At 37.8% G+C, this 21,984-nt stretch overlaps 3 protein-coding genes across 5 annotated transcripts; 1 reads left to right on the forward strand and 2 right to left on the reverse strand.

Moving 5' to 3' along the window:
* The first annotated feature begins 100 nt into the window (after positions 1 to 100).
* On the forward strand, positions 101 to 5,654 carry LOC122822443. Of its 2 annotated transcripts, XM_044101111.1 has the most exons (10): positions 102 to 777; positions 856 to 933; positions 1,028 to 1,060; positions 3,207 to 3,293; positions 3,402 to 3,499; positions 4,065 to 4,381; positions 4,474 to 4,557; positions 4,666 to 4,794; positions 4,894 to 4,959; positions 4,993 to 5,647. In XM_044101111.1, the coding sequence occupies exons 1-9, from the start codon at positions 664 to 666 to the stop codon at positions 4,929 to 4,931; spliced, it is 978 nt and encodes a 325-aa protein (XP_043957046.1). In that variant the 5' UTR covers positions 102 to 663; the 3' UTR covers positions 4,932 to 4,959; positions 4,993 to 5,647. The 2 variants fall into 2 exon arrangements, with proteins under 2 accessions (XP_043957045.1, XP_043957046.1); XM_044101110.1 differs by having other exon boundaries at positions 101 to 777; positions 4,894 to 5,654.
* A 687-nt stretch (positions 5,655 to 6,341) lies between these two features.
* On the reverse strand, positions 6,342 to 13,087 carry lg19h17orf75 (linkage group 19 C17orf75 homolog). Of its 2 annotated transcripts, XM_044101112.1 has the most exons (10): positions 12,698 to 13,086; positions 12,413 to 12,487; positions 11,930 to 12,055; positions 10,815 to 10,943; positions 10,639 to 10,699; positions 10,435 to 10,554; positions 8,843 to 8,907; positions 8,614 to 8,753; positions 8,304 to 8,407; positions 6,342 to 7,428 (listed from the first exon to the last, which is right to left on the reverse strand). In XM_044101112.1, exons 1-10 carry the CDS (start codon positions 12,838 to 12,840, stop codon positions 7,219 to 7,221), a joined length of 1,173 nt encoding a protein of 390 aa, XP_043957047.1. In that variant the 5' UTR covers positions 12,841 to 13,086; the 3' UTR covers positions 6,342 to 7,218. The 2 variants fall into 2 exon arrangements, with proteins under 2 accessions (XP_043957047.1, XP_043957048.1); XM_044101113.1 differs by lacking the exon at positions 12,413 to 12,487 and having other exon boundaries at positions 12,698 to 13,087.
* Positions 13,088 to 14,280: 1,193 nt separating this feature from the next.
* On the reverse strand, positions 14,281 to 21,587 carry LOC122822445 (sterile alpha motif domain-containing protein 9-like). The gene is made up of 4 exons (XM_044101114.1): positions 21,390 to 21,587; positions 20,753 to 20,811; positions 20,629 to 20,665; positions 14,281 to 20,275 (listed from the first exon to the last, which is right to left on the reverse strand). Exons 2-4 carry the CDS (start codon positions 20,753 to 20,755, stop codon positions 15,663 to 15,665), a joined length of 4,653 nt encoding a protein of 1,550 aa, XP_043957049.1. The 5' UTR covers positions 20,756 to 20,811; positions 21,390 to 21,587; the 3' UTR covers positions 14,281 to 15,662.
* Positions 21,588 to 21,984: the final 397 nt, after the last annotated feature.

Below are 21,984 nucleotides of genomic sequence, written 5' to 3' on the forward strand. Positions count from 1 at the left end.
TCCAACGAGGAACCATTAAGAAAAAGTCACTATCTGTGAGGAGGCGGAAGCTGAAGTGTCATTTGATTTTCCAGAGGATAAGCATATGTCAAAGTCCATCAAGGCTTGGTTTCAGAAAACGTCTGGAAGTTACAAGAGAGGCCATCAGAGTTGTCTGACTTGAGCTTTGTTGAAAATCTCTCATAGGATTGGAGAAAAGTGGCTGCAACACGGAAAATCAAGAACATTAACGACTTGAAGGCCTTTCACCTCGAGGCGGTGAGGTTGAAACACCTCAGGAACGTCATGAATCATGATTGCAGCAGGTTATGTACAGCAAAATGTTGCTCTCCTAATTACTAAAGAATCAGCAGCAGTTTAATAATATTAAGACTACAGTAGTCTTTAGTGAATTGATTTGTAACATTGTTGAGCTTCATACATAGTTCTTGTTTGCACAATCTGGCAACAAATCTTAATTTACAGCTGGAGTTAGACGGCTTTGATGTACAACCGCTCAGCTAATTTATTGACAAGGACTCGTGAAAAAAACAAAACAAACATGTAATTTAACCAAGCAGGATGTTGGTTGATGAGAATAGAGAAGTGAGGGAGTGAAAAGTCTGAACGAAAACACTCAGCCCGAGGAAGGAGGAAGTCACAGCATACAGCCAGGTGAATGTAATGAGAAGAAGTGGTGGCCACGGTGTGAAGCTGCCTTCTGTCAGGGGTAAAATGTCTGTCGACGGCACGAAGCTGCTGTTTGAGGGGTTTCTGCAAAAGAGAAAAGACAATTTGGTGAGTTATATTTCTGGGAATGTTGCTGACGATTCTGAGCTGTGGTTTAACTGGTTGCTCTGCTCATGTTGGACTTAGAAAATAAGATGGGTGACCTACTGGTTCAGGCTTCAAAACACTACTTTGTTTTTTTATACCAAGAAAAATGGCAGCGCTGTAAGTACCACACTCTTCAATAAGGTTGGGAATACATCAAACAGATGATTCAATCCAAATGATGTAACCTATTAATTATTTTTCCTATTCACAGTCACACTTAAGAGGCTATTACTACATTTACACAGTAAGTCATTAACTTCCTTTTTGTTTGAACTTGTGCTGATTTGTACTTGTGGAGAGTAAAATCACATTTATGATCCAGTTTAATTTTCTGAGGCTGAACACATAAATATTCAACAAAGTGGCTTTCTATCTTATCTTAGATAGATTAATGAGTCATATGAATCTGTCACATCAATTTTCAAAGGAATAAATCTACATAGTGGTTGGTTTCACTTCTCTAAGTAAAACTTGTTCATGTCTGCTTTAAGTGATGAAGGTACCACATGGAGCTTTTAAAAAAAAGATTTCCTAAATATTTCTTCAGAAAGTATCCAAACTCACTTGTAAGCAGTTGTTTGATTTTTATTTTCTATTACTTTACTAGCCTGATGGAGCATTGTCTGCATTTAAAGTAGCTTCAAAAATCCTTTCCACATTTTATCGCTTTGCTGGGTTTCAGCCAGCTAGATCGACACAAATTGAGATGTAATTGGGTTTTGGAAGATAGGTACATGGTTTTCAAATGATTTTAGGAAAAACAAATGTTAAAAATATACTCCAGAACTCCTGTATACTCAAAGAATTAGTAAATAGAGTTCATGTTTGTGTAGTTGTTCAATCCAACATCTGAAAAGAGGCCATTCAGATTTTACCAGCAGCAAATTAATGGTAAATAGAAGCATACATTTTAAAAACAAGGCAATATAAATACTGAAAAATAAGACAACCCAAATTAACATGACAAGAAAAATGATACTGTGCAATTACTAAAAATAGCACACTCTGTTTAAAGGAATATGAAACTGAGTAGGGCCATTTGAAAAAAAAATTACAAAATCAGCATGTGCAACAGACTCTTTACAAAAAATTAAGTTGTGCAAATAACAGCAGGAATGTAAACACTCAGTTTGTTTCGAAGCATTGGTGTTTATAAAGTCTTGCAACTGCTGGGCGACAGGACCTGCGGTGATGCTTCTTTGTGCACCTCTGATGCAGCAGTCTGTCACTGAGGAAACAGCTTCATGCTTGTGGTGGGAGGCTAGCGTATATAATGGCTTCATCTCGGCTACAGATAATAAGACAACACCACAGAATATGGTTGATGCAACCACAAAGTTAAAAAAGACTAAAACTCCAACAGACCTCAGGAGGTGCAGTCTGCTCTGACCCTTAAAGAGTGTCAGTTTTATGAGTTCAGTCCAATTTGTTGTTCAGGTGAACACTTAGTTACTCGTGAGATTCCACTAGATAAAGGTGTGTTCCCTGGATGTTTGTCTGTGTCAGTGAGGTGGATCTGCGCCTGCAGAAATCCATCCGTAGCTCCTTGGTTTTTGCCCATGTTGATCTTTAGCCTATACAAAGTCCTGTGTCCACTGTCTGTACTCTGAGTCATCCTCACCTGTGAAGAGGCTGACTATGGCAGGCTAGAAAGAGGAGTACACAAGCTCTGAGCTGCTGCTGATCTTTCTACTTTCAGCTGTCTAATCTGTTAGAAAGTTGCTAATCCCATTGAAAGTTGAGGAAAAAAAGCAACAACTAAAATAAAAACACTTGACGACCCACTCAAGCTAAAATAACTTGAAACCCTGTGCAAATGTTAACTGCTAGAATAAATATGTCTATGGTAGAAGAAAAGCAAAGCAAACAAATGGGCTGAAATAAACGACGACATTTTAAATGGAAATTTGTTTGATGAAATCCATCCATCCATCCATCCATCCATCCATCCATCCATCCATCCATCCATCCATCCATCCATCCATCCATCCATCCATCCACCCACCCACCCACCCATCCATCCATCCATCCATCCATCCATCCATCCATCCATCCATCCATCCATCCATCCATCCATCCATCCAACCATCCATCCATCCATCCATCCATCCATCCATCCATTCATCCATCCATGCAAACAAACGGTGTACTAACAGGTTTCAGTGTTGTAACAGAGACAGTTGCAAGTTTTCAGAGCCTTTAGCCCACTTTCATATTCACTGAAGTAAAATGCGAAAGCATAACCTTTATTTCTACAAACTGCATCTCGCTGTGGTGTAGCTGTTGTTTGTGCACTTCCTCTCCTGTCTGCACTTTTTCCCCCCATCAACCTGGATTTCCTGGCATTTATTTACGTCACTAGTAACCAAAGATTTGACATCTTGTCTCAGGTCCAGTCGGTGCGAGAGGTCCACAGAACCGACAAGAACCACTTTCTATTTGAAATCATCATGACCAATGGAAAGAAAAAGATGTTGGTGAGCCGCTGCTGTGGTTTGAGTGGCCATGTTACATTTTGAAAGCTGACAGTGACAAATCAGTAATCAGCCTTTGGTTAATGTGGATTTATTTGCGTGTTTGTGAAGGCAGCAGAGACAGCCGCCCTCAGAAAAGAGTGGGTTGGACACCTTTGGCAGGCGATGCATCTCTCCTCTTCTGGACTTTTGGACTCTAGAGACCCAGAGTAAGTCCGGTGCTGTAGATTATTTACAGTAGAAATATAATCACATCCCATAAATGTCTCTGTATTTTACTGGGTCTCTCTATCATTAAGCAGACTTTCATATGGGTTGAGGAGACCGACACAAAGCAATGCATGATTATAAAGTGGAAGGAAATTGATTCACGTTTTTCTATATTTTTACGAGTAAAAATCTGGCCTCTTTAGAAGAAAGACATTTCTAGAGAAATGCCTTGGTAAGTCTGTCATGCAGATTTCTAGCCATGCAGGGAACACAGTGCAATGGTGAAAGGAGCAGTTTCAGTCTGAAGAGACCAAAATTAAACTTCCTCACCTACATGCATAATACTGTGTGGCGGAAAGCAAAAACTGTGCATTAGTAAATATTCAGGTGTTGGAACCTTTTATTGTAACTTAACAAAGTCTGAAACTTTCCGCGGTGTGTGATAACTTTTCCAAAGCGGCTTGTTTTTCATAGATTGGGCTCCTAATGATCCCATAGATGTGATGATGTTTTGTCTTCACTGATACCATCTCTGAGCTTTTTTCTCTTGACTGTGCTCCTCAGCCTTGAGATGTTCGATCAGCGAGGGAGTTTGAGCAGCAACATGTCCATCTCCCTGTGCAGCGACAGCGTGAGGGAGGTGCTGCCGGCTCGCCGTCTCTCCTCCTCCTCAGAGCACATCTACTCAGAGACCGAGGGCCTCACTTCGTCCATCTGCCCGCCTGCGCAAGAGGATGAGGACAGCGATGACGCAACATACCAGAACCTGCGAAGACCCCTCACCTCCAACAAGCCCACCGAGGACCCCGATCAGTCCACAGAGATGAGATATGAAGAGCAAAGACAGGACGCCCTCTATGACGTCTTACCTGGCAGAAAAAGTAATAAACGTGTTTTAAATAAGTCAGATGTTCTGGCGACATATAATGGAGTTGTGTGAAGCTGTCATTTAGGTTGTTTTATTTACCTCTAGGTACATGTGAAGCCCCTTCAACACAAACACATGATGCTGTGTACGACTTCCCTTTGTCTTACAAGACATCTAGTGATCACCAAGGTGATCTTACACAGCAGCTTCCTTGTAATCAACTGCTTCATTCACTTGTGAAAATGATTACACTTTTGGTTTGTCTAAATCCTTTTTTCCATTTTCTGGACCCCAAAGACGGAGTGTATGACGTCCCCGTTTCTAACCACAAAGGCCGAGTCTACAACGTCCCTGTGTCTGAATGCAAAGACGCAGTCTACGACGTCCCAGCCCATCTGTTGAGGAAAAAGAGTGATCACGCTGAAGGTAGCGTCCATCGCTTGTCTTTTGTCAATGTCATCTAAGTGCATTCAGAAACCACAGGTGCAGCCGCTGCAAACACATTCTCACTTCTGCTGTTTGCAGACGAGCAGCCAGAGGAGGGAACCTACTGGAGGATATGAAGAGAGGAAAGCAGCAAATCAGGAGCACTTTTCTTTTCTTTTTTAACTCCACTCTTAAGATTTGTGGATCAAAACTTGTGCTGTGCAGTACCTTGTATTCTAATCGCAGTATGAATGTTTGCAGTATTGCAATCGCAAAAAAAAAAAAAAAGATACAGACTGGATGTGTTATTCAGTAGGTGGTTGTATTTTATGTGCCCTGCTTGACAACAATGTATTTGAGTGACTTTTAAAGTTAAATGGACTTGAAAGCTTTATGATGTGGAAGACAAGATGGAGGAAAATGTGAGTGAATCACAATCCATATCATCATGGCGTGATATTCATTAATAACGTCATAACCTTTTTTCCCTCTAATATTGTGCATCCAGAGCCAGAACTTATTTATTTTTCTTACTTAAAACCACAGCTACGGTTGAAAATTTGGGCAGGAACAGAGATGTGTTTTTTGGGCTTCAGATTTAGTTTGTTTTTGTTGTATCCTGAAGAAGATTTAAAATCATTTGTCATGTTTTCAGTGACTGGGAAAAGGAGAATGACTTGTTAAGCTTACAGGCATGGTTTACTCCAACAGAGTGACTCTTGCTTCTCTACGTGCAGCCTTATGTTGAGAAGTGATAAACAGGGAATTGTTAAACTACAGCAGTTGGTTATCTTCTTAATCACATTTATATATTAAAATCCTATCACTCTTTAAATAAATTATTTTTTATGAGTCTAAAATCTTTTGAACTGAAGGACTAACCAAAATCAAACACTTTTTACACAGAAATTAAAGGAATATATCTGAAATATATTACAATATTAACATTTAATATTGTAATTGAAAAATGAATGATAATGTTGAATACAGTCACTAAAAGACTCAAAAAAAGAACCTATTAATAATTATTCTATCACATTGATAAATAAGATTACATTTGTTTACAACAAAGGAAAACATACAAACATGAAAGAGGGGATCTGAGAATAAAACAATCAGATAATCAATGTCTAAGATTTAACTTCATCATTATTAAATCAGAGAATCTGTCTTAGATGTTTGGTCACTATTTAGACTTTGTAAATAAATGCACTAACTGTTGGGAATGTTTGAGAAATGAATGAGGGATTCAACAGAGAAAGTTTAAGGTTTGGCCAGAACTAACGAACGTTCTCAAAGATCAAGTTGATATTTTTATTTATTTATTTTAACAGTTTTTCACTTTTTCAATGGAACATCAACATAGAATTTTTATTATTTACACCACAAAGCTCATTTTCCAACAAATCATCATTCCAACCCTCCTTTTTGCCCTAAATCCAACTTCACACTGCATGGGGTACGTTACTGTTGCTCAACTTGCTAGTGATAGCCTTCATGCTACTGTTAGTATGTATAAAACTAACACCACCACACACACTTAACTGTGCAACTTAACTGTGTTTATTTCAATCCTCTTAGAGAGAACCACAAAAATATTTAGAACAGATGAATGCATGTACAGAAATATCCACACAGATGCACCATGGGTCAGTCACACTATTCTCAACAACAACCTATTCACACATCAACGGTTACAATTAAAATTAAACACCAACAACAATAATATTGCTCTCTTACATACTTTGGACAATATTTAATAAGAACCTTCTGAGCTTATTGTTACAACTATTAGCTATTAAATTGTTGTTTTTTTAATGCATGTCCTATATCTAGATATCTACATGAACTCCCATAAACTCCTGGAAATAATCACATTTGGAACCATTACCCCAGAATTACAACAAAGCACTACCACAGTTGGAAAAAAAAAAGTTGACATTAGCAAAAAGATAAAGTAGAGTGAAGGTAGTTATACAACAAAATGCTTGAAAGTGATTTGTGCATCATTCTCAAAAGAAAATAGCAGTTAAATAATTTAGAGAGCTATTTTGCTATAAAATATTGCTAAACATAATTTTACCCCAGTTACCATAACTTCTTATGTATATTGGTTCTTTTTAGTGGCCTCTGTGAGAACTATTTGTAATATTTGTTTCTCAGTTTCTTCATACACACACTCAACATTTACATCTAAGATTGCATCCTATTTTCTTTCATCTTATAAAATTCTTTTTTTACATCCTTTCCTAATTTCGATGCCATAATTGTCCGAACTCCTGCAGCAAAAGTAGCACCATCATCGTCGTAGTTCATAAATTAAATTTACTGGATTTGCTGCCTCATTTCTCACATTTTTAACAGTATTTTTTTTTTTTTAAACAAAGTAAATGTGGAGCTTTTGGATGTAGTGGAAGCTGTGGGTTAGGCCTGAGCCTGTTCACTGAGGAATTCATCCAGGACGGCGATGATGTTGCAGGCTTCGGGCAGGTCGCTGTGCTCCGCCCGGGCGTTCTGCAGCAGCACGTCTCCGTTCCCGCAGCCCTGCAGGAACTGGCAGCAGCGGAACAGGGCGTAGTGACTCATCTCGGCCTGACGCACGAAGCGCTTCAGGCTGTTCATGTCCTGGATGGCCTGCAGAGCAGCGGAGGTGGTTCAAACAAAGGAAGTAATGAGCGGGAGAGAAAAAAAATAAAAATATCAAAAAGCAGGAAACTATCAATGCTGATGGGAAGTAACAACAGAAGAAGAGGAACTGAAAGTCCCGATCTACTGTTTCACAAAGCAGCTTGCTTTTTTTTTTTTGAAAACATAAATAATCGGAACGGATGCTGCGTTTTCAGCATACCGAGTGAAGTTAATCATTCGGTGCTTTCCAAACGTTTTCCTACCACTTGAACGTATTCACATTTTGTATGACAGTTTTGCATTTTATTGGGATTTTATCTTATACAGTCATATTCAATAAATTAGAATATGCTTCCAGATTAAAATCACCTTTTGGAAATAACAACCTTTAAGCAAGTATTATTTTAAGTAGTATTTTTTTCCACATTACTCTTTTTAAAAATATCTCCGTCATGTTTCCGTCAGCTATTAGCAGAAAATCTGAATCTAGGTCTGGACTTTGACTAGGCCATTTTGACACATGAATCTGCTTTGATCTAAGCCATTTCATCGTTGCTCTGGCTGCATGTTTAGGGTCTCTGTCCTGCTGCTTACATCACACAATGTTTGAATTGGAACCTATAATGTCTGATGTTGGTCTCATGTTTGCTGAACATGAACCATTTTCTTTTCACGTTGCGATCATGGACCAGTTTCTATTGACCTATCAGATAAAACCCCCCCAAAATACATTGAGGTTTAAAATAAAATGTGAAAAAGTTCCAGACATGTGAATGCTTTTACAAGAAACTGCACAATGATGATAAAATCTTACAGCTTATCTTCAGCAGGACGCTACAGAGCGAAGGATTTAGAAAACGCTCTGTGTAAATATTTCTCACCTTCAGCTTGAAGTTCTCCAGAATCTGTCTGAGCAGGAAGGGGTTGCAGCGCTCTGCAGCGTTTAGAAACGCCTGAATCCAGCCGTCGCAGAAACAGTTACTGACTGAGGACAGAAAACATTTGATTAGACTCACAGAGGCTAAAAACACAAGCCGTTTTAATTACCGGACGTGCGTGTGATCCTGTCCACACTGCATATTTGGAAGAGAAATGCTAAAGCCTTTAAGGTGTGATATATCAGCAAAAAACCTGCAAAGGCTGGATTGCTTTTGGTGATTAATTTGCGTACGTTCCTGAAACGTGTCTCACCGGCGTTAGTGAGCGTGGGCGGGCTGGAGGAGCAGTCGATAACCACATCAGACTGGGTGTCCTCTGACATGGCTTTGCACAGAGAGGCTGTGGTGGTGTCCTGCTGAGACAGGCCCTGCAAACTGGCTGCTTTAATGAACCTGACACACAGAGACACTTGTTACACGCTGCACAGGCATTCACACACGTGGTAGTTTTACTGTGAGGGCTAAAAAAAACAGTCACACACCTGGACACGTCGGCCTTTGTCCTCTCGTCTGAATTGGTGACTTCCACGTGTGTGTGACTGAGAGCCTGCAAGAAGAGAAGTTTAAGCAGCTGGAGTGTGTTGTTCTGGAAAACATTGTGTCATGCAGAGAAGCTCTGGAGCTACTTCAGGAGAATGTGGTAAATGTACGTTTAAAGCAGCAGTTCAGGCAGGATTTGCAAGCTATGCAAGATCTGAACTTCAATAAAAATGGCATTAAGAAAATTTTTTTTACATAGCTAAAAATAAAAAAAAGATAGGGAAATCCAAAGGATACAGCAGCTGGAGGGACATCTGTCCACATAATAACTGGTTGGTTTAGTAATGTAAACACCAGAGTTCCATGAATAAAATCAGAACAAGCTGTCAGATTTTTATGATGAATTTGAGCTCAAGTCACAGGTAACTAAAATATCTTGAGGCAACATTACTGCAAAGTGACACCCAAACACCATTAGATAAAAGTTTTTCAGCAGCTTTGACCTGCAGCAAGAGTCGACTTTCTAAGCTGCACAGACCTGAAAATCATCTGAAGCCTCAGGTAATGAATTCAGGCTCTGAATCCTGCATCAGGCATGAACAATAAAAGAAATGCATCTTTCATTATAGTCACTTGCAAGCCCAAACTTGAGAAATAAGTAAACAAAAACAAAAAAATGAAGAGCTTGAAGGAACAAAGAGTGCACTTAAAGCAGCCCACACTAGAACCAAAAGGTGCAGAAGAGTGACGGTATCAAACTCGGGCATAATAACACGACCAATTAAGAAGAAAGTTGGTCTTAGTTGGTGGTCATGCTGGAGTGTGAATGCATAAAGAAAAGGATTTTATAATAATGCAGTGATGGGGGTGGTGAAGGCTCAGAGAGTCACACTCAGTCTAGCTGTAATTTACCACAATAATGAAAGAGAGATTCTGGGATCCTTTAGGAAGGAGTTATAATTTCTCTCCCTCTTCTGACCAGCATTGTTACTATCATAGGGTGTTTCTCAACATTTTTTTTTTTTTCTAAAAACTGAGTCATCGGCATAGCTTCCCTTAAATGTTCTAAAATGTAGCAGTGAATAGAAGAAGCTGGAATCTCACTTCTTTATACATAATCAGTGTTGATGCTTTTCAGAGGTCAAAACTTGATTCAAAGCTGACACAACTCCCATTCTACAAGTCTATTAGGTACTTTCAAAAATAACATGCCATTTAATGGCAAAAGGTCGACTCCAACTAAGGGACTTAAAGGCAAGTCAAAATGTGTGATTTGGTTACTGAACTAATAGGAAGATTTAAGCAGATGTTTTGTACTCTTAAAAGTAGAAATAAAAAATTAAAACCATGATAAAATGTCACAAGCCACCAGCATAGTCTACTTTATATAATCTTTCTGATGTAGAGGAGTAAGCTACTAATCCTGAACTGTTGAAAAAAAAGAAAAAGATTATATATAATTAAAGAAAATTTTGGGACATTTTTCATCTAATTCCAGAATACTGTAATTCCAAATCTTAGCATTAGAGCCTCCATGTTGTTTAATTTGATCACCTAATTTTATGCACTCTGACGGTTAGAAGATACGACTCACAGCATGCAGCAGGAAGCTGATGTTGCTCTGGACCAGCTGCACTACTCGATAAATGTGCATGACCGACTCCTCGTACCAGCGGCTCAGATAGGGACGGACTTCAGTCTCAAGGTTCTGCAGCTACAACAGACACACAGTAAGATGTTTAAAAACAGCAACCTTGAAATACGACTAAAAAAAATTTACTTTATCACATCTTCCCACCTCTGGAGTTTGAAGGCTGCCGCGGAGGCCTTGGACATATTTATCGAGCTCTAATCTAAATGTAGTTTAAGTCAAAGAATTGAACAAAATTCAGAAGGATTTGGATTATATGAATACAGTAAAATCTTGAAGCTTTGTTGTAGCTTTTGCTTATTCCGTAAAAGAAACAAGGATATAAGTTCAGTCCCTTTTCGGAGCCCCCCATGAAGCAGATGACGTATCCATTTCCATCAGCGTCCGGCTGCTCTGGAGACCTTTCCTGCTCCAGTAGACAGCAGTAGCAACCGACTGCCTGTTCTGGAAGACTGCAGAGATAAAAAAGACATTTATTAAAAGAAAATGAGAATTTTTTTCATCTGGCGATATGTTTGGTGTGTCTGCTGCATGATTTGGGACAAACTGCAAACAAAACATATGTTTTCCTTTCAGCGAAGGCTTTACTTCTTGCCACTTTTCCATAAAGATGTCAGATTTGTGGACTGCATTGTTTCATTTACACACAATTTGGCTCCAGTAACTAAGTCTGTGACCTCGGGAGGCAACTGGTTGTACTAAATTTTATTTAGGGGAATCAGAGCATAATCATTCTGCTTTTAAGCTTGATTTTGCTAAAAAAAAAAAATTAATAAAAAATAACACCATTTATCCATAGCAAAGCTAGTATTAAAATTAAAACTTGAAATAAACTGCAGTACATTCATGGCATGGAAATCTTTTAGGTTGGGAAGATTTCTGCAAAATTATGTGTTATTAGGTTTTACCCATGCAAGTTATCTACACAACGCAAAACAAATTATTTAAGGAACATCTTCTCTCTTCTGTGAAACATTTTCTACAACTTCTTCAGTGTTGCAGCTTTTTATCTTTGGTGAGCTCAGATTTTTCTCACAGCCCAATCAAAGGCATTTTAATTAAAAATCTACAAGTAACTATATATAGGATACCTTGCAAACATTGTCAAATCCTTTTAAGTTTTTATTCAAAGCTGTTTGAGGCACATAAAATTAAATTAAAATTCAATTTTAATTGCAGCGAAGGGTTTTAGAAAGTATGTCTGAAAACAAATGCAAGCTACACGTTTCAAAAATCTTAATTGCAAAAGCTTTGATAACCTAGAATAATATTTTTTCAGATTTCAAAGGTTTGCGTTGTTCTGTCACATAAAGTCTCAATAACATACAATAAAGCTTGTGATTTTGATGATACACCATCTAAAAAAAACAAAGGAATCAAAGTGTACAAATACATATAACATTCAACTTTAATCTTTGATGGTTTGGTAAATAACTACCTCAGTTCCACAGTGGCAATGTTTCCCATCCCTCCAAGAAGAGCTCCTTTACTCAGCCGCCGTGAAATATAGGTCCGAAGCTCCGGTTCTGCTTCTGAAGGGAGGCTGCTGTCAATTAGTGTCAAGCTGTGGACAAAAAATAAAAAAAATCAGAAAAGAGGTGGTTAAGATTCAAGCGTCAGGAAAGACGATGAAGAATGTGGAAGCCACTCAAATCGATGAAGAAACGATGGAGAAAGCGAGGTGATCACAAATAATCCCAGATAATCAGGGTTATCATCCCTGAACACACTCTGGAGTGAGGACACTGTTCAGATGAGGAAACAGTGTAACTCAGCAACACACTGATGAGAAATCAGAACAAAAATCATGAATGAAGTCAGCCACGAGTCCATGCTGGCTGGATTTCCAGTGAAAGCCCAAAGTAAAAACGGTGACAGCCACTGAGAAAGCGAGACGGTGGACGGATGGCTCCTGTGTTACCTAAAGTCATCGTGACTTGTTGTGGAGTCTGCACGTCTCTGGTTCCACGCCACATTTTCTCCACAGGCCTCAGATCTAAGACGATCAACAGTTTACTCATCACCTGCTTACATTTTATATGCATGATTGAGCCTTTACGTGCACAAAGAGGATGCTGGACAGCAATAAATCCTGGTCTTATTTAGGTGGAAAGCACAATAAAAATATATTTAACTACCATATGAACAATAAACAGCGACGGATCGGTCTAAAGTAGCAGCTGCAATAGCATAAATTTATCATTACCTTGTGCCCTGATAAAGATAGATGGTGTAGTAGCAGTTCAGTTGAATTTTCTGGCTGTATCCAGCAATATCTTCGCTGTCAAATTCATCTCTCTCCTCCACGTCGATTGAATCCTGGAAAGACGAAGTCTGGGAAGAAAACATCCTGCTGCTGCACGGAGGAAGCTAGCAACGGAGGAAACAGGCTGACAGAAGGACGTATTTTAAGGTTCACTGTTTCTTTATTGTTGATTGGGATCCAATATGTCTGAATTTGAAGCTAATTGTAAAAAGAAAGGGAAAAATTAAAGACTGAGCCAGTTTTCCTGCCTGGATCCAACGTGTACTTTCAAAAATACGTCCGACGAAAATGAAGATCTCCCACAAACGTTCCGGGCTCTTGTGGGTTCACTTTACTCACTGAATAATGAGCGCCAATACTTTAGTTCTCAACGTGTTTGTAAAACTGATTATTATGTGGTTGAAAACATTTCAGCTGAAGTGTTTCTCAACATATTAAGTGATGATAAGAACTTCTTCAACTGAATAGCTGGACGGGTCGTACAGTTAAATCCAAATCTTAATGTACACATCAGAGTTGGTCATAATGAATGTGCTGGACTGTCCTGGGTAGGTTGTTCTTCCTACAGGCCGTGTGAAATAAAGGAATTGTAAAGAGCTTTCTTTTAATATAGCAATTGGTTGCTTTTGATTATTTTTGAACCCACTTGGTGCATTTTTATGCAAAAAGAAAATCTTTTTTTACTTAAAGCAAGGTGCTTCATAGATGGATTAAATATTTAGTATCACACTTCACAACATGTACTTATTGGTTTAAAATAATTATTTTTTCTTGTTTTTGCCTGTTACGAAATAGCTTTTGTGTAAAATATTTCTTGTGTTTGATTTTTTTTGAGTTGTAGAAAGATTTCAGGACTAGTTAATGTTTTAATAACAGTAAAATGTTACAAATATGTATTTATTATAAAGTACATTTGCTCTTCGAAAAAACAGTAAGAGGAAACAGGGGCAAGAGAGGCCAATTTTGTAAATATGATTCTGCCTTGGCTTACCATGTGAAGAAAACATGATGTCATTGTGGCTTTTCAGTTAGGGCTGGTAGACACTGTTTTCATATGTTCATTTCAAATAAACTGTTCCCTATAGATGTAGTCCTAAATAAAGTTCCTTCTTCTTTTTTTTTTTTTACAAGCTCTGGTGTTGACTAGGGGCACTTTTATAGGACCTGTAGAAACATTTACAAACATCTGTAAATTTTTTTGTGCTTTTATTTTACTTGAAAACATGATTTCCTTGGTCTATGCAGTCTACATTAAAACTAATGTTCTGTACATAATCTCGGCTGAGTGTCATATAGATGTCAAACATCTGGATTACTAGATACATCAAGACAAAACCAAAGTCTTCTCTTCTCTCTGATTACCTGGATAAAAAAACTCATTGAGTAAAAATCCCAGTTACAAGAGTGTATTTTAGATGAGACACATTTACATTTATATTTAAAGAATGCATTTAGATACAACAGTTACAAGTGGTTCTTGCTAGTTTATTCTCCATTACATATCAGTGTCCCTAAATTTGAAGTAAGTGTTATTAAGGCCTGTCACTGGTGTGTCAGCCAGTTTTATCAGGCTTTGATTGGTTATTCATTATCACATTAAACTCACATCTTGGGGGTTGAAGTTGGGGGAAAAAAAACAAAATGAAATACAAACCATGCTCCAGTATCAAGCAGCTGTTACTTTGAGTATGTTTTTTTTAAACATCATCTTTAATGAAATAGAGAACACAGCATCCCATTGACAGAAATTATTCAACCCATTTTACTTTCCATTGATTGCTTTCAATGTTTAGAGGTCCTGCAATGAAAATATGTTTTAGTATCTGTTAAAAGTAAGAATAATATAAACAATTCTCAGTTTTTGTTGGACCGTAATCTTTAGATGACAACCTTTATGCAACTTAATGAAGATCAAACCTTCACAAATTATGACAAACGCTCTTTTAAAAACACAATAACATTTATTAAAGTTAGAACAATGAGTTATGCAAAATTTGTTTAAAAAACAACGAAGACTAAAAATCATTCTATATAAAGAGATGTGCAATTATGCATAAAGTAAAATCTTAAGTCATAATACTACTTGACAAAAAGCTTAAAAGATAAATCTCAAAAGCATTAAATGCATAAAAACACCAAATACATTCAGTCTAAATCAGGATAATGTGTTTAGCTGTATACTTAGTTCAAATTCTATTCCATGCCCAATATTTTTCTCCACACTGCAAAACATTTGAACTGCATTTATTTGTGTCTACCATCTTCAACTCCTTAAGTCAAATAAATTTAGTGAGTTTTAGATTTTGAACCAAATGTGTGTTTGTGAAAGATAAACTTACAATAGTAAGTTGCGTAAATGTTTTATTAATTTTGTCAAAGCTCCGATAGTTGAATAAAGTAGAGTTTTTAGGTTAGCACTTAAAATAAATGAAAGAAGAAAGAGACAGGAGTAAGAACTCTTTCCCAGTGAGCTTGGCAGCATGTTACTTGTCATTGTAAGTTTATCTTTCACAAACTCACACATTTGTGAAAGATAGGTTTAAAATTAAAACTTTTAAATTTGACTTTATCTTTAACTTTCAAATCTTCTTGATTTGAAGAAGACTCAATGCAGCTCAAATCTTTTACAGTGTATATGGTGCATACATTTTTGCTCATACACAGAAAACAGCTGTTAACTTATCACTCAGAATGTGTCTCCACAGATAATCATCTTTCTGAAGGAGTTTGTTTACTCTAATGAGTCTTCTCAGTTTACTTTGTCATATGCTCCTCACATTCATTCAATTTGGTCAGCAAATATGTATATTGAGGAAATGACTTTAATGTTGCTGTACCTTTTTGACACAGATAATGCATTTTTCCAGATTAAGATAATTTAAGATAAGATTAATTTGAGTTAACGTTACTTCATCATCTGGATGTCAAAAGCAACTACACCATCAAATGAAAAGCCTAAGTAGAAAGTGACTTTTTCATTTCCATAGGGCAAAGAAGCAGAGTATCGAGGAATGACTCTTATTTTGCTGTCTTTATGCCCACATTGGACATACAAGTTTTCATTTTCTGTCCACCCTTCAATCCGTTTCAGTTGCTGCACAACTTCCTTGGTTTTCCAAACTTCCCCTCCAAGCCATTTTAACTTTCTCTCACTCAGAGTTCCTTTGATCTGCTTTTCGATAGCACTTCTGTGGACAATTTTGTTTAGTCCTCTTGCCTTTGCCAGGAAGAAGTGTGTGACAATTCTGCTTTTTCTTTGAGACATGTGTTGGATTTTTTGTTCACATAATCTCTGAAGAGCATCAATGGCCAACAGAAGTATCTGAGCATCAGCAGAACTCACTTCTTTACTGTTCTCAGGCCAAAACAGGAGAGAGAGAAGAAAGAGGGCACTTGCTGATGACATGTATTTTCCTTTGGTCTTAAATCCCTTGCTGAGATCCTGTAATTGCTTGAGGGATAATAGCTTTGAGGATCCAGGTAGGATACAGTTAAGAGCTATCTGGCAAAAAATGACATTAGTGAGCTCTGCTTCATCAAGGCCCTTCCATGTCAGATTTTCTGGATACATGTTCATAATCTCTTCGAGTTTTTTCCCAGCCCTCATTCGGTCATTGTCGTAGAGTAAAGAGAGGATTGATGTAACATTCCCTCCTCCAAGTTTGTAGGTCCTCATCTGTCTTTGGAAAGGTGAGAGTACGTTTCCAGGATTTTTTACATCAGTGCTCAGGTTTTCAGATGCTTTATTGCTCTTCTCTTGTATGCCACAGAAAAATCCAGCATATACAGCACTTTTCCTTGTCAACCATTCTCTTGGATTGTAAACCTGCTCTGGATCTCTTGCATCAAGTTCCTCATCCTCTTCACTAATGTCAGTCTGAAAGTAGCTCAGGTCTTCAGAAATGCATTCCAGAGCTTGTCTCAAGCTCTTTTCCAACCCTTTCAGCTGCTGATGAAACTTCTGCCAGGGTATTCTGACTTCTTCTGGTATGTAGTCTGTTAGTAAGTAATTCATCAGCTCTGAATATCCAGTTGTTTTTGAAAAAACATCAACTCCTGACAAGAATTTCAGCAGCCTGCAGCCAACATCCACTTCCCCATAGTATGAACTGTTAAGGATGACCGTCTCTTTCTTTGGTGTTTTTTCAGAGGCTCGAAAAGCAGATATTCCTTTGAGGGCAATGCTTATGATTTCAACGCCCCTATCTGGGGAAGGGTCTTTTTCTTCAAGGGTGTCATACAAGTGGTAAAACCACCACTTGTACACTTGACCCAGTGTGTCAAGGATGAATGTGTCATGGGGAGACAATGATTTTGCTTCCTCTGCCCACTCAAGAGCCTCTTCAAATCTCTTATGGGTGTAAAGCAGTCGGGCAAGTTGTTGTGCCACATAAGGATCCTTTCCCAAAGCTATGAATGCAGCTTTCATCAATTCAACAGCTTTCTGAACACCGCCTTCCTCAGTTTGGACTTCCTCAATTAGTGGAGAAAATGTTGTGTCCTTTGGATCTCCTCTGCTTCTTTTATTGCGTCTAATGAAGAGAGCTCTTATAACCTTAAGAAACTGATCTCTGTCAAACCTATGATTGATGAGAATATCATCTTTGATGAGCTCTGTGGCAATAGAGCTTTGAGGCATATTAACGGAGAGCTGACTCAGGATTTCTTTGGCCACAAGCAGATGAATGATACGGATTGACTGGATGTGTGTTGAACTGTCTCTAAGATGGATGAAAATTAATTTGGCCTCATCACTGAGATGATCAACAAAGGCATGGTACCGAGTTCCAACCACATGCAGACCAATACCAAGATATGCCTCACAGTGAGACACAGAAATGTAGGAATCCTTTACATAACAGTTTAGTAAAGCCACAAATCTGATGAGGCGAGTGATCAGTGATGTATGATCAATTTTATCTAAAAGATTTTTAACAAAATCCTTTATGTAGCTTGGTTGGAACTCTTTGCTCATGAGAACAAATGTGAGGATGAAATTGAAGTCCAAGTCTTCAAACTGGAATTTGAGTTCCTCACTTTTGTTCAGGAACAAAGATTTTTCCCGATCTGACAGTTTGTGGGTGACCGCTACTGTTTGAGATGGTGATGCCCTGCACATTCTTTCTGGATCATTTGATCTGTTGCAGATGAGCAGAATGAAGCACAGCACAGATGGATTTATCTTTTTGATTGCAATGACATTTCCAAGATGTCGTCGAAGATCATCAATGTAATCTGGATTTTGGTCCTCCAGCAGGAGGAGCACAGGAAGACAGTTGTTTTTGTCATTCTCATCATGTTCCCTCAGTTTCACTGCATGCTCATAGACAGTAGTGACTTCTTTTGACTGTTTCACAACTGCACATCGTACTTTTGTCCTTCTACTCCAGAACATCTGTCGTGCCACTGTGCTTCCCCCACTGCCAGGATGATGATATATGTTCACACTTTCAATGGGACGTGCAGCTTTGTGACGATGAACCACATTGTCCAGGATTGTATTTGCTTCCTTGTAGGCATCCCGTTCAATGATGACTCCACATTTGTGCTTTTCAGCAAGCCAGAAGTTAATCCAGTTAATTTTTCCACCACGGTAGAAGTAGAGCTCAGTTTCTTTGATTTCATAATTACTCATGATTTCTAGGTTTGTCTCATCACACTGGTCAACACTGATGATCTCCAAAGAGTCTAGCATAGCCTCGTCAACAGATTTTAGGAAACACAAACCCCCATTTGAGACTGGTAGTTTCCTTTGTGGTTGGTTCTTTGATAGCTGAATGCTTTGAACTGTCGCATCCACATGAGTCAGTGGCATGTCAACAATGCTGATTTTTTTGAGTGCAGAAATGGGACAAGAGACTTGAGCAAGACTTGACCATTTTCTATAGTTTTCCTTTGACTCTGCAATGACAACTAAACAATCATGCCCATTCATTTCAGCATAAAACTCGTGAAAAGTCTCAACAAGAGGCTGTTCAACATCAGACATCAATAGAAAGAGAACGACGAATGAATTCCTGGGGAGGATTTCGTTGCATATTAGCGACACAGCTTTTTTCATCTTTTTTTTTCTTGTCTTGATCCAAGTTTCTTCATCAGTGGGAACGTTGTTGCCAGGGAAGTTGTTTCGGCCATTGCAATAGATCCAACTAACTCGGTCAAAGAGTTTCAAAGAAGCAATAAGATCAGCATTTTCCAGTCTTCTGTTGTTCTCATAGTCATTGAGGAAATGTGGAGTTACAGCCTTCTGCTCCTTGTATTTACCATAAAGGCCAGATGTTTCAGAATCAGGATCAAAGTCAAACACACAAAAAAGATTCATGTTAACCAAGAAGGTTATGCTGTCAAGATCTTCTGGCTGTATTTTATTTGCGACAACAATGTAAAAGAGAGAATTGTCCATGTGTGTTTTCCCTCCCGTCAGAAGGATGGACAGTTTTCTCTTTTGGTCTTCTCTGAATTCCAGAGGTGTTTGGTTGGCTGAGGACTCAGCCTCCTCCCTCTGTTGGTCCTTCTCTCTCAGATCTTGAATAAAACGAATTAGTTCGTCATCAGATATCCGTGGTGTGTTGGCCCCGACCCGGTGATACGGGATTTGCTCTTCACATTTCACTTTGCCATCTTTCTCAGAGAACTTTGGGACACCAACAGAGTATAGTTTATCTTTAACAATGCTGGCTTTTGGAACAATGTCATATTCAACAACCCATGTCTTCTCAGCATTCTCCTTGTCAAGAACCTCAATGAAGCAGGGGTTCCTGATGCATTTCCTAGCATCACTTTGGTGATTTGAGCCTTTAAAACATTTTTCGATGTAATCTAATGCATCCACAAAATCGTCTTGGCTTTTGACAGGTATCCCTATGATTTCGCCATGTTTGTGAGTGGATTTGACATTATCCATTATGCCAAAATGAATTGTTCCATTGGCTCTCATATTCATACAGGCACATGCAAATCGTAGGACTTCACTTGACACTTTTGCTTTAAGTCTTTTTGAGTCCAGTTTGTGTGCAGTTTCTAGTGACTTATATTCATGACATGGAACAATCATGTTTTCGGGTCCTGTCTCTGGGGGAAGAGAATTGTGCTTCACATATCTGAAGTTTGTTGGACGCTGGTCAAATTTTCGATACTCACAGGAACCCACTCCAGACTTTGCGATGTCATTGCATGCATTAGTGCTATCATCTTGCACCTTCCTGTCAGTTGTTCCTTCTGACACAAAAACATTTACTTTTTTGTCATGTTTTGCATTGCTACTTGTAACAGTTTTTGTATTTGTTTTGCTCTGTTCTGTCTTTAATAGATCATCTCTTTTCTTGAGCAAATGTTCAATTTGGCCACTTTTCATTCCAATGGTTTTGCTGAGATAATCCCTCTGTAGAGTTGTGAGAACTGATCCAGTCACCTCTTCTTCATTCAGCTTTAGTATGTAATTTTCTTTTATTCCAATGGATTTCAGCCATGAGCTCACATGAGATTCAGTCCAAGTGTTGAAAGGCAGTTTCTGCCACTCTGCAGGATAAAAGTGTTTAAATCAAGTGTTAAAATAATGTTTCTGTTGAACCATGCTTATCTGCTAAAATATTTAATTCATAGAAATTACAGAACACAAAAAGCATAGGCTGCACAATTTAAATATAAATTCTTAAATACATTTAGAATACACTTCTTTACAGCTATTACAAACAGTTTTTACTATACAATACAAAATGAGTATTCTTCTAAAATTGTAACAAAAGCATAATATCTTATGATTCACTGCAATACACAGTTGTAATCAAGATCTAAAACACACATTTCTATCTCTTTCCTAACTTTATGGACTGGATTGATTTTTTTTTCTACATTTACTTTATTTCACTTACCCAAATCTGCAGAGTTGCAGTCCATTTTACTTGATAACTGTAAAATAGACCAACTATTACATATATATATATAAGGGGATACAAAATCACAGTCATATTGGCTAATAGTATTGTATGCACTCACCATGTTCAGCTTAAGACATAGAGCAATGTCACTGTCATCAGTAATTCAGCCATAATTGTCTGTTGATGAAACCATAATATTAACAGACAATCTATCTGTATGGACGTCTATGTGGTACTGAACGAGAAATATACACACTATCCATGCTCTCTGTAAGCAAGAAATTACAGAGAGCAAGAAATGAAATCTCATGAAATCTCTTCAAATACAGTAAATGTTTACGACACAATTGTAAAACTCTTTAAAAACAGGAAGTGAGTAACAAAAGAAAACCTTGATTTCCTCAATCTGGATCACTGAACTCTAGCACTTTATATGTTAGTTGTACGTTTCTCCTCATCCTCAAAAGTTGATGTGGTTTCATATCAATTACAAATATACATGACCGGGAAATAATAAAACTGCATCTAGGTTCCAAGTCTAAAAAGAAGAGTCTTTTTGTAAAAATCAAACTTCACATTGTTTTCTTTTTTTTTGCTTCTGTCTTTATGCATCTTCTTCCTTTTCTTGGTTTTATTAACATTTGAAACATACAACAAAATACCTAAAATACTTTTTTAGGTGTATAACGAATACATTAAAGCAGATTTTCCTCTTTTTGTTGTAAAAACATTTTTGACAAATTCATTGTACTTACCAGTGATAGATAATCTTGCAGACTAACTGTTTCCAACTCCCCTACAGCTTAGATTTTTGTGGTTTGCTAGATGAACAAAAAACGTTTCCTGTTTTTCTGCTTACAGTGGGTGTGGCTTTTGGTACATGGTGCAGCATCAGATTACGTCCCGTGACAGTTTTACAGCTGGTTTCAATTCTACAGCAATAGAAACTGAGCAATGATAACAAAAAAAAAAAAACAAAAAACACAAGGCAACTTAACTCTGAACATCTGCTAATGAATCTATTCTTATACAATTAGAATTAAATACTGAAAGCAGAAATAACAGTTTTTTTCTGCAATCTTTTTGTTAAGGAAGAATTCACATTACATTTAGAATCAGTTTATAATAAATAATCAAAGGATAATCATACTTCATATAAACACTTAACATTTTTTGGCTAAAAGTAGTTGTTTAACGCTGCAATAGTGGGCTACTTGATTTCATGCGTCTCAATCATTTCCAGACAGTGTGAACGTGAACATGCAATGAGAGGGGTGTAAAATATAAAATCTACATGCCCATTCTTGGATCCAAATTCATTTCACAGGTTCTCCAATGCCAAAAGAGACA

This window comes from Gambusia affinis, linkage group LG19, assembly GCF_019740435.1.
Source record: "Gambusia affinis linkage group LG19, SWU_Gaff_1.0, whole genome shotgun sequence".
In the NCBI taxonomy this organism is placed as follows: Eukaryota; Metazoa; Chordata; class Actinopteri; order Cyprinodontiformes; family Poeciliidae; genus Gambusia; species Gambusia affinis.

Excerpts from the sequence above, each read along its gene's own strand:
- LOC122822443 (XM_044101110.1), top strand. The coding sequence starts at position 664 with ATGAGAAGAAGTGGTGGCCACGGTGTGAAGCTGCCTTCTGTCAGGGGT. Across the intron at positions 778-855 it reads AAAAGAGAAAAGACAATTTG|AAAATAAGATGGGTGACCTA; the intron begins GTGAGTTATATT and ends TGTTGGACTTAG. Across the intron at positions 4,558-4,665 it reads GACATCTAGTGATCACCAAG|ACGGAGTGTATGACGTCCCC; the intron begins GTGATCTTACAC and ends TGGACCCCAAAG.
- lg19h17orf75 (XM_044101112.1), bottom strand. The coding sequence starts at position 12,840 with ATGTTTTCTTCCCAGACTTCGTCTTTCCAGGATTCAATCGACGTGGAG. Across the intron at positions 8,754-8,842 it reads ACAAAGGCCGACGTGTCCAG|GTTCATTAAAGCAGCCAGTT; the intron begins GTGTGTGACTGT and ends TCTGTGTGTCAG. Across the intron at positions 7,429-8,303 it reads TGGAGAACTTCAAGCTGAAG|GCCATCCAGGACATGAACAG; the intron begins GTGAGAAATATT and ends GCTGCTCTGCAG.
- LOC122822445 (XM_044101114.1), bottom strand. Across the intron at positions 20,276-20,628 it reads CTGCAACTCTGCAGATTTGG|AGTGGCAGAAACTGCCTTTC; the intron begins GTAAGTGAAATA and ends TTTATCCTGCAG.